General features: G+C 50.4%; 1 protein-coding gene across 4 annotated transcripts in view; it reads left to right on the top strand.

Moving 5' to 3' along the window:
* SLC44A2 (solute carrier family 44 member 2 (CTL2 blood group)) overlaps positions 1-12,853 on the top strand; it is a 376,289-nt gene that overhangs the window by 232,215 nt on the left and 131,221 nt on the right. For all 4 annotated transcript variants that reach the window (XM_086961742.1, XM_086961734.1, XM_086961726.1 and 1 more), the window contains exons 4-5: positions 529-613; positions 936-1,020. In XM_086961742.1, coding sequence (XP_086817868.1) covers positions 529-613; positions 936-1,020 — 170 coding nt within the window. The remainder of the gene's footprint in view (positions 1-528; positions 614-935; positions 1,021-12,853) is intronic.

The following is a 12,853-nucleotide window of genomic DNA, read 5'->3' as shown; positions in this document are numbered from 1 at the left end:
CCTCGGGCAGATGACATTGCTTTCAGGGATGTTCTTGCTCCTCCTTTCTGCCTTTTCATTGGTGGACCTAAGCCCTGCTGGTCAGCTCAGCCTGGGGGCTTGCCCACCAATCTTTGGAGATTTTACCCATCCAGACTCTGGGATCTCCATATTAGGCTCCATAATTACCCCAGACTGGCCTTGGACTGCACACCAACAGTTCCAGGAAAGAGGTTCAGGACTCTATACCAACTCCTGGAAATGTCCCAAGAACCCATATTAAGCACCTGGAGTGTCCAAAAAAGTCACTGGATACCCTCAGGGTCTCAAGACTGGCCATGGAGGACACACCAGACTCCTAATATGGCACCAGTTAGGTCATGGAACCAGCAGCATGACCTGATTTAAGCCACATACCAGTCTGAGATTGCACATCAGGCGCTAGGGCTGGTCCAGAGACTCCACTCCAGCTCCCAGGACACGTCCATATTGGTGCCCGAACATAATGGCAACTTGTGTGATTTATGAATCTACTTCTCATTTATATAGCGTGGACGCACGGAGATCCCAGGAAGGTGATCTACCCTACAGACAGCCGGGGACAGTTCTGTGGACAGGCAGGCACCCCGAATGAGTAAGTACCCAGTAACTGCTGCGATCGGATTTAGTTTTAATAAAATGGGTGGGTTGAGGTCTAGTTATCAATTAAGGCATGCAAACTCTGTTGGATACTTTAAGTGCAGCAGCTTCCACAGCCCTAGTGAAGAGCATTACTTTTATCTCTGCACCGTGCCCCTACAGCAGTCCGAGAAGGACAGCCCCCATGCCCACCAGGGTTGCTTTGCTCCATTGCATGAGTCCCCCTCTTGTCAACACAGAAACCTACAGACCTCCTAGGGCAACAATATGGATTTAGTAACTGCACTTGTTTTTCACTTCTTTCTCACTTCTTTCAGGAACAAACCTTTCCTATTTTACTTCAACATCATTAAGTGCGCTAGCCCACTGGTGCTCCTGGAGTTTCAGTGCCCAACAACGCAGGTAACATGTTTTACTTTTAAGTGGTTGACTCTGGAAGATTTTGTTTCTCCTCAATTGCACGAATTAAAGTTTAGGGGGTTGTGGTGTGTCTCTAAGAAGTTTTTTGATGCTCAGAACAGTGACCAGCCTAGTATACAATGGGGAAGGGAAATATTTGGCGCAGGCAATTTTAGACATCAACCTATATTTTACAACTTAAATTCTGCTTTAGTACTACAGATCTGTTTCACTTATGACTTACATAATTAAGAAAAGTGATCAGTAACAGCAGGAATGGAGCATGTTTAAAATTAAAAAAAATATTATACACAAAAAGAAACAAACATATAAGATGTATGTTTATTTTTACCAAAAATAAAGATTTTGAAGAAAAAAAACTTAGAAGAAAGACTGCACAGAAAAGCGTAGACTCCTGGAGGCCTTTCTCTATTATTGCCCTCTTGTGCACATCCTCTCCCAAAATTTGAACTCGGTGATTAAAACTAACAAAGACAAAAACGCCTAAGAACAAAACAGCAGCTGTTATAAAGAGCCTGTGGCCAGAGGCCTAGGTCATATACCTGAACTAATTCATCTCATCCAAGCATGTAACTACTTTTAAATGTTGTGACACACTCAGCAGAGCCAGAGGACGAGTATGTGCTTTGCTACCTGAAGATTCTACAACCGATTATCAACTCACAGAATATGGAGGGACAAAATATTGAAAGGTAAGTGCATGTAAGGAAGTACAGATTTACTATTCCTAGCTCCAGATCTACACACTTTGAATATGTATGTACTCTGGTGGTTAATATATGTAGAATTGGATATAGTAAATCTAGACTTTCTTACCTTACGATATATATTTTGTCCTCTATATTGTGTCCAGTCGCTATTCTGGGGTCTAATTCCCTGCCTAAAGCTTGAGCACACTGTTATGAGCCATTTATAAATTGGACTGAACACTCTTAGACCCAGAGCAGATCATAGAAGCCGCCAGGGTTTATCATATTGAAGGTTGATGCCACAATTGCTGTATTTTGAAGATTTTGGTCACATCTGGGAGATTACTCGTGGCCCCCAGGCAGTGAAATGCAAACCTACCACGTGTCTAGAGCACAGGAAACTGATGAACCCTCCAATTTTTTTAAATTATATATTTTTATTCAAGTTTAAGTGTAATTACACTTGATCCACAGTTGCTGCAACCAAGCAAAGCGGGGTCGCAGTCCCAGTTGCAACTAAGAAAACCAAGCAGGTGTTTTCACAGAGTTGCTGAAGTAAGTGTATAACAATTATGTTTTAGAGCGTGAATCTTTCTGGATTCACTATGCTGAACATTATTCCACGGTCAAGTGGTTGGGTCCGGAATCGTAGTCTTTTAAAAAAAAAAAAAAAAAAAAAATCGTAGCCTAGGTGGGCGTCGACGTCCCACCTTTTGTTGTCCTTCCTGTGGCGTTGGCACACATCCGCACCAAGGGTCTTCACCAAGTGCCTCGCTGCAGTAGCAGCGCACCTACGAAGGGAAGGGATTCATGTATACCCCTACCTCGACGAATTGCTAATAAAAGCACGTTCCTACAAACAATGTCAGACATGCACAGAGGGTCACACAAACACTGACAGAACTAGAATTCTCAATACCACTGGGCAAAATCCTCAATGGAATCAGAACAAGTGAAGATCTTCCTAGGCGCACAGATAAACACCATGCAGAGCAAGGTGTTCCCCAGCGACAAGAGAACCCTTGCCCTGCTGAAGGAGACACGTCAATACCAGAAGGGGCAACCTCCGACAGTGAGGACAGTGATCAAGATCATCGGGTTGATGGTGTCATGCATACACCTAGTCCCCAATATACGACTCCACATGAGACCATTCCAGGAATGGCTCAAACAACAATCGTCACAAGCTACAGGGAGTTGGGAAGATCTAGTGGTTGTAACGCACACAGTGCAGGAGGAGATAGCGTGGTGGAACAAGGAGAACATAAAGGGGAAGCCTTTAACACCATCAAACCCAACAGTGACCATCACCACAGACTCATCCCAGAGGGGGGATGGGGAGCACACATGAACCAGCTCAAGGTGCGGGGTCTGCTGACTCCAACAGATGCGATCAAGCACATCAACTAACTAGAACTAAAGACCTGTTCCTTGCCCTAAAAGCCTTCCAGAAACAACTGTACAAGCAGAGAGTGTTGATATAAACTGACAACAATGTTCTACATTAACAAACAGGGGGGAACACAATCAGTCGCACTATCCAACCTAGTGCAGGAGATATGGAGATGGGCCATCCCTCTACAAATAGACCTCTTGGCTATACACCTACCAGGAAAGAACGTGGAGGCGGACAGGCTCAGCAGACAGACATCAGCATCCCACAAGTGGGAGCTCAATGCACAACAAACGCATAAGCTATTCAAGAAGTGAGGGACACCAGAAATAGACCTATTTGCAACACACCAGAATGCAAAATGCCAATACTTTGCATCCAGGCAACCAGGGCAACAATCCCAGGGGAATGCCCCATGGATAAGCTGGTCGAAAACATTTGCCTACGCTGATTCCACTGATAGACCATGTACTCAGCAAATGCAGAACCAGCAACATGACACAGATTCTGGTGGCACCACAGTGGGCCAGGCAGTCCTGGTTCTCACAAATAGTGGCGATGGCGCAAGGACCACCTCACAAGTTCGAAAAAAGAAAGGACTTGCTCACCATGCAAAACGTGGAGATACTCCACCCAGAGCCAGAGAGACTCTGCCTAGCGGCATGGCTCCTGAAGACGTAGAGTTTGCCCACCTGAAACTCCCAGAGAGCACACTGCGGGTGCTACGGGAGGCAAAGAGAACCACCACACGGAGGTGCTATGTGGCGAAATGGAAAAGATTCACACTATAGTGCATCAGGAAAAGGCTACACAAGAAAATGACCAAGGAATCAACCGTGCTAAAATATTTAACACACTTGCTAAAAGCGAACCTAAGCTCTGCCTCACTGAGAGTACACCTAGCAGTGATAGTAGCCTACACAAGAGGAGAAATGGGAAAGAGCTTCTTTACATACCAAGTAGTAAAGAGATTCTTGGAAGGAGATAAAAGGATCGCCCCGCAAAAGAGGATGCCGCCACTGGCATGGAACCTTAATTTAGTCCTAACGGAGCTTATGAAGATGCCTTTTGAACCTATCCATAAAGCCTCACTACAAATGCTCACAATGAAGACAGCCTTTCTAGTGGCAATCACCTCGCTACGCAGGGTAAGCGAGCTGCAAGCGCTAACACTACAAGAACCCTACATCCAAATACACAATGACAGGGTGGTAATGAGAACGGACCCACACTTTATGCCAAATGTGGTGTCAAGGCTTCACATGAACCAAACAATGCAGATACCAAGCTTCTTTCAGAAACCAGCCACAAGCGCAGAGAGGCCACTGCACACTCTGGACGCTAGAAGGGCAGTAATGCATTACATTGAAAGAACTATAGAGCACAGGAGCACAAAGCAATTCTTTGTGTCCTTCGCAAGCAGTTTCATGGGAAGACCAGTAACAAAGGGCACCATCGCACAATGGATCGCACAAACTATACAATTCTGCCACAAGCAGGCAGGGCAAGAACTACTATGAAGGGCATAAGCCCAATCTATCAGGAACAATGGAGCAACAGTAGCCTTCCTGGCTAACACACCGATTCAAGACCTATGCCTGACGACAACATGGGCTTCAGTGCACACGTTCACTAAGGACTACTGTGTGGATATACAAATGAAGAAGGAAGCACAAGTAGGACAGAAAGTGTTTCAACATATATTCAACAACCAACGCTCATCTTCCACCCAGCCGCCACAAACATAACAAACCGCTACAAAGTCTATGCACAGCATAGTGAATCAAGAAAGATTCATGCTGCAAAACGAATAGTTTATTACCTGTCGGTGTTGTTTTGCAGCTTTAAGATCTTTCTGGATTCACTAGCGAACCCACCCACCTCCGCCAGAAAGAGGAGACAGGAGGAGGAGGGAATACAAAGACAATATACAGTCAAACTCTTTAAAAGAGACAAACCTGAAGTTCCTTGAAAAAGAAGGAAGAACCTGAAATGATTGGAAAAGGATGGATAACAATGACACAAAAACAAGAAAAAAAGAATCTGAAGATGGCGCCCAAAGGTGGGAGCTTCCACAGGAAGCGTGCAAATGTCACAGGATGGACACCAAAAGGTGTGACGTCGACGCCCACCTGGGCTACGAAAAAAAAGAAAAAAGACTATGATTCCGGACCCAACCACTAGATTGCGGAATAATGCAAAGCATAGTGAATCCAGAAAGATCTTCAAGCTGCAAAACAACACCGACAGGTAAGAAACAATTTGTTAGTCAAGTAAGCCTGTGCACAATGGGTGGCCTTCACATAGCAACATTAAACAGGATATTTGGTCATGTGGAACACCAGGTGAGTCAGACCAGCCTCATAAGGGTTGACAGTACAAATCTTTGCAGTAAAGGAGAAAAGATTCTGTTACAGTAGAAAGAAACCACCAACTCAGCTGGAGCCCACACCTTCAAGCCACGACAACCCCCCCTCCATGAACCCTCTTTCATATCTTACTTCAAGAAGGGTCCAGGTCTGGACAGTCAGTCAGCCCTGAAAGAGACTGAGAGGTTGTTAGTGATATCTCCTTAGGTCACTCTCCAAAGTAGGTCACACACAAGATACACAATATGATGCACGGAATGTTGCACAATGGCAAAACATTCACCCCCAATCACAGATCTGGGTTTAATCCATCGTTATTTTGCTCACCAAGCCACCCCAGGTCAGACATGGCCAAATGCAAATCAGCCTTGACCCTGTGCCTCATGGGAACAGTCCAGACCAAACTGCTAAGCCATGTCTTCCCTGGACCGGAATGAAGCATCCTAGGACCGGTTTCTGGCTATCAGCCGTCTTCAGCCAGGATAGCTTGATTCCAGTGGCGTAGTGAGCACGGGACCCACGTCTGGGCATACCCTTCCCACATAGGGTGAACAGCAAACTGGGGGTGAATGTTTTGCCATTGTGCAACATTCCGTCCATCATCTTGTGTGTTTTGCTGTTCACCCTATGTGGGAAGGGTATGCCCAGACGTGGGTCCCGTGCTCACTACGCCACTGGAGTCCAGCTATCCTGGCTGATGAAGGCTGATAGCCAGAAACTGGTCCTAGGATGCTTAATTCCGGACCAGCGAAGACCTGGCTTGGCAGTTCGGTCTGGACTGTTCCCATGAGGCACAGGGTCAAGACTGCTTTGCCTATGGCCATGTCTGAACTGGGGTGGCTTGGTGAGCAAAATAATTATTGATTAAACCCAGATCTGTGACTGGGGGTGAAGGTTTTGCCATTGTGCAACATTCCGTCCATCATCTTGTGTGTTTTGCTGCTCACACACAAGACACCTGGACTACTACTTCATAGCCTTTAATTACAGGCCCAAAGTAGTTCAGAATAGATGTGGAATATGGTGACCCGCATCATTAAGAAATTAGTGGCAGCAAAAATGATTACATTATATTGCATGAAGAAACAGTAGTATTTTGGGTGATAGGTAATTTCTTATGTGCAGTAGTACACATTTGTAGTAGGTACCAAATCTGTAATTAGGAAAGATGAGATGGGACAATCGCCTACCTGTAAACCAAGGGCTAAACTCATCCTACCGCTTATTACCGGGCCATATCGGAAAGAGACACGTTAGTGATAGATTCCTTACCTTAGAATGTCCCCAGGCGTCAGACTGGATCCGGAAAGTTTTGCTAGCAGTACCTCTGTGCATCAGTAGGTGGCGTCATGCGGCTCCCCGTCCGTCGTTGGCGTTGTAAGCGCGACCCGACGTCACGGAGACTACTTAGGCGCCACCCATGCGCGTTGATGTCAGTTCTTTCTTTTTCCGCGCCAGTAAGCGCAGATAAGGTTAGAGCACGTACCGTAGTCACTTTTTACTATCTTTTTTGGGACTTTTTGTCTCTGATTGGTCTTCTCTGGTGCTTGTAGGGATGTCTGGTTTCAAGTCCTCTGGGGCCTGCCGTCGCAACATGTCAGTGGCGGACCCCCACGACGCCTGTCTCTGCTGCCTGGAGCGTGACCACGACTCTCAGTCCTGTCTGGATTGTCGGGCCATGACCCCGAAGGCCTTGAGGGAGCGGCACCGGAAGTTGCTTGAGGTTCGGCATTCTTCCCAGCACCGTTTGCGGTCCTGAGGCCGTTCTAGGGAATGCTCGCCGGACCACCCTCACCGCTCCTCGGGTTCCAAGTCTTCACCCTCAGATTCTGGTAAGAGACGTCACAAAAAGAAGTCGAATAAGCATTTTTGCTCTCCGACGTCCCCCTGTCGGTCCCTGTATGTGGACGAGGGGGACCGGGGCTCCGCACCTGTGGCTCCTTCGGAGCCTGGTAGTCACACAGCCTACCCGCCTTACCTGGGTCTGTCGGCGACTCCCGCACAGATGCAAGAGTTTCTTGCTACCATGGACTGCCTGTTTAGGCCTCTGGGCCCCCGCCGGTGCGCCTTCGGGCCCCCGCCAGTGCGCCTTCGGGCCTCCGCCAGTGCGCCTTTGGGCCCCGCTGTCCTGTGTTAGGATCCTGCTGGACCGCCGACTCCACCGGTAGCTCCGTCCCCCGCGCTGCCTACGGCTCCGGCCCCAGCGCCACCTGCGACACCGCAGTGGATGCTGTTAGTCTCACCTCTACCCCGGTTCCCAGACCGTTTTGTTCCCGCCTGGGATCCAAATTGGAACATTGCGGCGGTTCGACCCCGGCCGGTGCCGTTCCCGGCGCAGTTTTCAACGCTGTTCGTTCCTTCCACGGACCCTACCCCTCCGCCGCGGTCTGCGCCGCACACGGTGGAGGTGGAGGATGACTGGGAGGGGTCCGAGGACCCTCTGGCATGTCAGTGTGACTCTGAGCAGGATTGGGCGGACGACTTGGAGGAGGCTGGTGGCCTCGACGTCTCCTCTGATCCGGGGTTTGCCTCTCCCCGCCTACTATGGAGAAAGGTGCCTCGTACACAGTGGTGCTCCGTCGGGCAGCTGAGGTCCTTAACCTTGATCTCCCTACGGTCACCTTAAAGACTAATCTCCTCACTGAGGTTCTCCAGTCGGCGTCCACATCATCTGAGCCACTGCTGCCCTTTAATGACGCCCTCACTGATGTCTTGTTGGGCACTGGTCGCGACTGGCCACAGGGGCCCCTGTGGATAAGACCGTCGCCAGGCGTCATTGTCCGGCGCCGGGTGACCCTGCCTTTCTGACCACTCATCCAATGCCCGGGAGTTTGATCATTCGGGCTTCGACCTCCCAGAGTGCCTTTCCCGCGGCTCCGCCGGATAAGGAATCCAAAAGGCTTGAGCAGTTTGGCAAACGGATGTTCTCCTCGACCAGCCTGGGGCTGCGTTCGGTGAACACTGCATGTCTGTTGGGCTGCTATTCCCACGCATTGTGGGATACAGTTGCTCAGGTGCCTCAATGCTCGGAGGAGGTCCAGGCGGTGCGGTCCCAGGCTGTGGCCGAGGGTAAGGATGCGGCTAAATTCACCATTCGTTGTGGCTTAGATACCGCAGACTCCCTCAGTAGGGCAATTTCAATAACTGTGGCGCTTCATCGTCACTCGTTGTTGAGATCTACTGGGTTTTCTCCCGATGTCCAGATTTTGTTCATGGACATGCCCTTTGACAGCAGTCACCTGTTTGGTGATAAGGCCGACAGTGCGCTGGAGCGTTTTTAAGGACTCTAGCTACGGCCAAGTCCTTGGGCCTTTCCGCCACGCATCAGTCCATGGGTACCTTTCATTCCTTTCATGGCCATGGAAGGGGTGCCCCTGCCCGCTCGTTCAGTCAAAAGCCTGCGCAGAACCAGGCCCAGTGCAGCAGAAGGCATGGAGGGCACCATGGCGGCTCAGGGGGCCGGCGTGAGCGACAGTCCACCTCCGCTCCTGCAGCATCCGCCTCAAAGCCTTCCTAGTCTGAGCTTTGCGGTGCACCCAACGCCGGTTGGCGGCAGGATTCAACATCCCCTCCCCCACTGGCGTTCTGTCACTTCGGACAGGTGGGTGCTGCAAATTGTCCGAAGGGCTTACTCCCTCCCCTTCGGTCTACCCCCCAGCCATGCCACCTCAGTTCCACCACATGTCGGGGGATCACCTTGCGCTTCTCCAGCAGGAAGTCACGGCCCTCCTGGCCAAGGGGGCCATGGAGCGCCAGAAGTAGGATGTGGTTGTTATTCCCAATACCTTCTGGTCCCCAAGAAGGACAAGGGGGGCCTGCGCCCCATTTCGACCTCAGGAATGTCAACCGATTCCTCCGGAAGTAGAAGTTCAAGATGTTGACTCTGGCTCAGGTCTTGGCTGCCCTCAACCCTTGAGACTGGATGGTAGCGTTGGACTTGCAGGATACATATTTTCACACCCCGTCCTGCCAGCCCACCGGCGTTACCTGCGGTTCACGGTAGGCCAGGAGCATTTTCAGTTTGCCGTGCTCCCCTTTGACCTTATCAGCGCCCCTCGGGTGTTCACGAAAGTGATGGCGGTGGTCACAGCTCACCTGTGCAGGTCAGGGGTGTCAGTCTTCCCCTACCTCGACGACTGGTCGTTGAAGGCGGGGTCGCCCCAGGCAGTTGTCACCCACCTTCAGACTACAGCCGACCTCCTGCATTTGCTGGGGTTCTCCATCAACGTGCCGAAGTTGCACCTGAATCCCTCTCAGAAGGTGCCCATCATCGGAGCGGTCCTGGATGCGACACGCTTTCGGGTCTGTCCTCCCGACTAGCGAGTCCGGGACATTCAGGATATGATTCTGATCTTTCAGCCTTTATCCTGGGTTTCAGTCAGGATGACCCGCCGGCTCCTTGGCCTGATGGCCTCCTGCATCCTGCTAGTTCCACATGCCAGATGGCATGTGCGGGCTCTACAGTGGGACCTGAAGTTCCAGTGGGGGCAGCATCAGGGCAACCTGTCCGATCATGTCCAGATCTCAGAGGGCGCTGCACGAAAATTGCAGTGGTGGCTGACGAATTGCGATTGGGTCAGTGGCAGATCCCTCTTCCCTTCCCCAAACGTAGCACACAGTTGTGATAGATGCGTCCCTCCTGGGATGGGGAGGCCACTTGGGAGAGGCGGAGATCAGAGTCCTCTGGTCTCCGGCGGAGTCCCGTCTCCATATCAACTTGTTGGAGCTTCAGGCAATATGACTTGCACTGAAGGCATCCTTCCCTCTGTCCGGGGAAGTGCAGTGTAGGCGTTCAGACAACACCACCGCCATCTGGTATTGCAGCAAACCGGGCGGGGTGGGGTCGTGGATTCTGTCAGGGGGCTCTGCGCCTCTGTACAAGGCTGGAACGTAAAGGCATTACCTTGGTGGTTCAACACCTGGCAGGTCTCTGAAATCCAGGGCGGACGAACTCAGCCGCCGGTGCTTGATGGGTCACGAATGGCGTCTGAACTCTCACGTGGCACAAGGTCTCTTTCAGCAGTGGGGAGAGCCTTGGTTAGATCTATTTGCCACCAAAGAGAACGTGCACTGTCTTCAGTTCTGCATGTTGGAATTCCCAAGGCGGCCCTCGCTTGGCGAGCTTTTCGTTGCGAGTGGAGTTGCGGTCTGTTGTACGCCTTTCCGCCTATACCACTTTTGCCTAGAGTGCTGAAGAAGTTTCAGCGCAACTGGGCCAGAGTCATCCTTGTGGCTCTGGATTGGGCACGAAGATACTGGTATCCCGAGCTACTCAGCATGGCTATCGATCCCCGGATCCGACTGCCTCTTCGGGAGGATGTTCTGTCGCAGCAGCAGGGGACAGTCCTCTACCCGAACCTGTCCAGCCTCCACCTCCATGTGTGGAAATTGAGTGGCGACAGTTGACAGCTTTCGATCTTCCTCCCGAAGTCTGTGATGTCATTCTGACAGCCAGGCTTCCCTCCACTAAGACTGAATACTCCTGCAGGTGGAACACATTTGTGGCGTGGTGCACAGCAAATCCCCTTTCTTCACCTCTTTCTGAGGTCCTTCTGTTCCTTCTATCCTTGGCCCAGCAGGGCTCTGCTCTGGGCACTATCAAAGGTTATCTTTCGGCCATCTCCACCTTTCTTCGGCTTCCAGATCAGCCTTCTCTTTAAGTCCCCGGTTGTTAACCATTTTATCAAAGGCATTACACACATGTTTCTTCCTGTGCCTTTCATAATGGCTCAATGGGACTTAAATCTTGTGTTCACCTGTCTGATGTGCGTTCCTTTTGAGCGCCTTCATAACTGTCCCTTACGTCTTCTCACTTTAAAGATGGCTTTCCTGGTAGCCACCACCTCTGCCAGAAGAGTGAGTGGGCTCCAGGCTCTTTCTTCTAAACCTACTTTCCTTTCTGTTCATCCGCACAAGGTGGTTTTAAGGACCCGTCCTTCTTTCTTGCCAAAGGTTGTCACTCCCTTCCACATCGGGCAGACCATCACTTTGCCCACCTTTCTGCTTCCGCATCCTTCAAAAGAGGGAGAGGCTCCACAGTCTGGACCCAAAACGTGCGCTCTCATTCCATCTGAAGCGCACACAACAGTTCTGGGTGGATGACCAACTCTTTGTTGGTTTATGGGCGCCAAAAAAGGTTGGGCAGTGCACAAACGAACCATCTCTCGGTGGGTTGTTCTGTGCATCAAAGCATGTTACTCGCTGGCCAAGAAGAACCCTCATTTGGGGCTGCGTGCCCATTCCACCAGGGCTGCGGCAGCCACTACTGCCTTGGGACGCGGCGTTCCCTTGCAGGACATTTGTCAGGCAGCTACGTGGGCTTCGCTGCACACGTTTACCAAGCATTACTGCCTTGACAGTCAAGTCCGGAGAGACTGCTTCTTTGGCCGTTCTGTTCTCCGTGACTTTCTGGTGTAATCTTGTTCGCAGACCCACCACAGGGGTTGATATTGCTGGGGTATCTATTCTAAGGTAAAGAATCTATCACTAACGTGGCTCTTTCAGATGCACAAGTTACTACTGGTGTAACAATATGTTCGAGGCATGTGGGCTGCTGAATTCCTATCTGTGCATAGATCGCTTCCTAGTGTTGGGTCCGGATGATTGCACATTGTTGTCCTGGAAGAGTCTTCGAAGTATCACGAGATAGGTGGCTCCTCCCTTGGACAACAGTGCGCATGGGCATCCTCTCCATGCTCAGATTGTTTTTTTCCGCCATTGGGTTCGGATGCACTTTCCAGCACTCCAAGTTCGGAATCAACAAAAACTTTCAAAAGGCGTTCTGGTTTCGTCGGTATTGTTTGATATCGGTACCGATAACCTCCTACAAAATTAGTTTGCACTCCGTCGTCAAATCGGGCCATTAGGCCTTCTCGACGCCTCGTGGACCGACGGTCGATGGAATGGAGCCCATTCAAATACTGCCCGCAGTGCAACTCAAAGTTTCCGCTCACCGATAAACATCCAGTGTGCAACAAATGCCTATCTCCAGGTCACAATGAAGACAATTGCCTGGCTTGTGCTCGGTTCCGGTCCAAATAGACGATCCGGAATTGACTAAGAGTACGGCAAGAAATGCAGAGGTCGGCACCAGAGCCCGATAATATCTTCGACGACGAAGAAGAACTGATCGACGCCGAAGACTCGGAAGAAGAGGGAGATCAATTCTCCAACAACGACTCTGACTATTATATCGACGACCAAGAACAGATCGTCGATGTCGAAGAGTGCGAACAAGATATCATAGCCGTCGAAGACGACTCCGAAGACGACGAGGGGTGAACCGGGAGTACAACGCCCCATATAGACACTACACCTATATCAGAGACTCAGGTCGAGGCATCGCCATCAGGCCTTAGCCAAGA

Source organism: Lissotriton vulgaris, chromosome 1_1 (genome assembly GCF_964263255.1).
Source record: "Lissotriton vulgaris chromosome 1_1, aLisVul1.2, whole genome shotgun sequence".
In the NCBI taxonomy this organism is placed as follows: Eukaryota; Metazoa; Chordata; class Amphibia; order Caudata; family Salamandridae; genus Lissotriton; species Lissotriton vulgaris.
The sequence above is the reverse complement of the archived record's forward strand: the minus strand, read 5'-3'. Positions and strand labels throughout refer to the sequence as shown.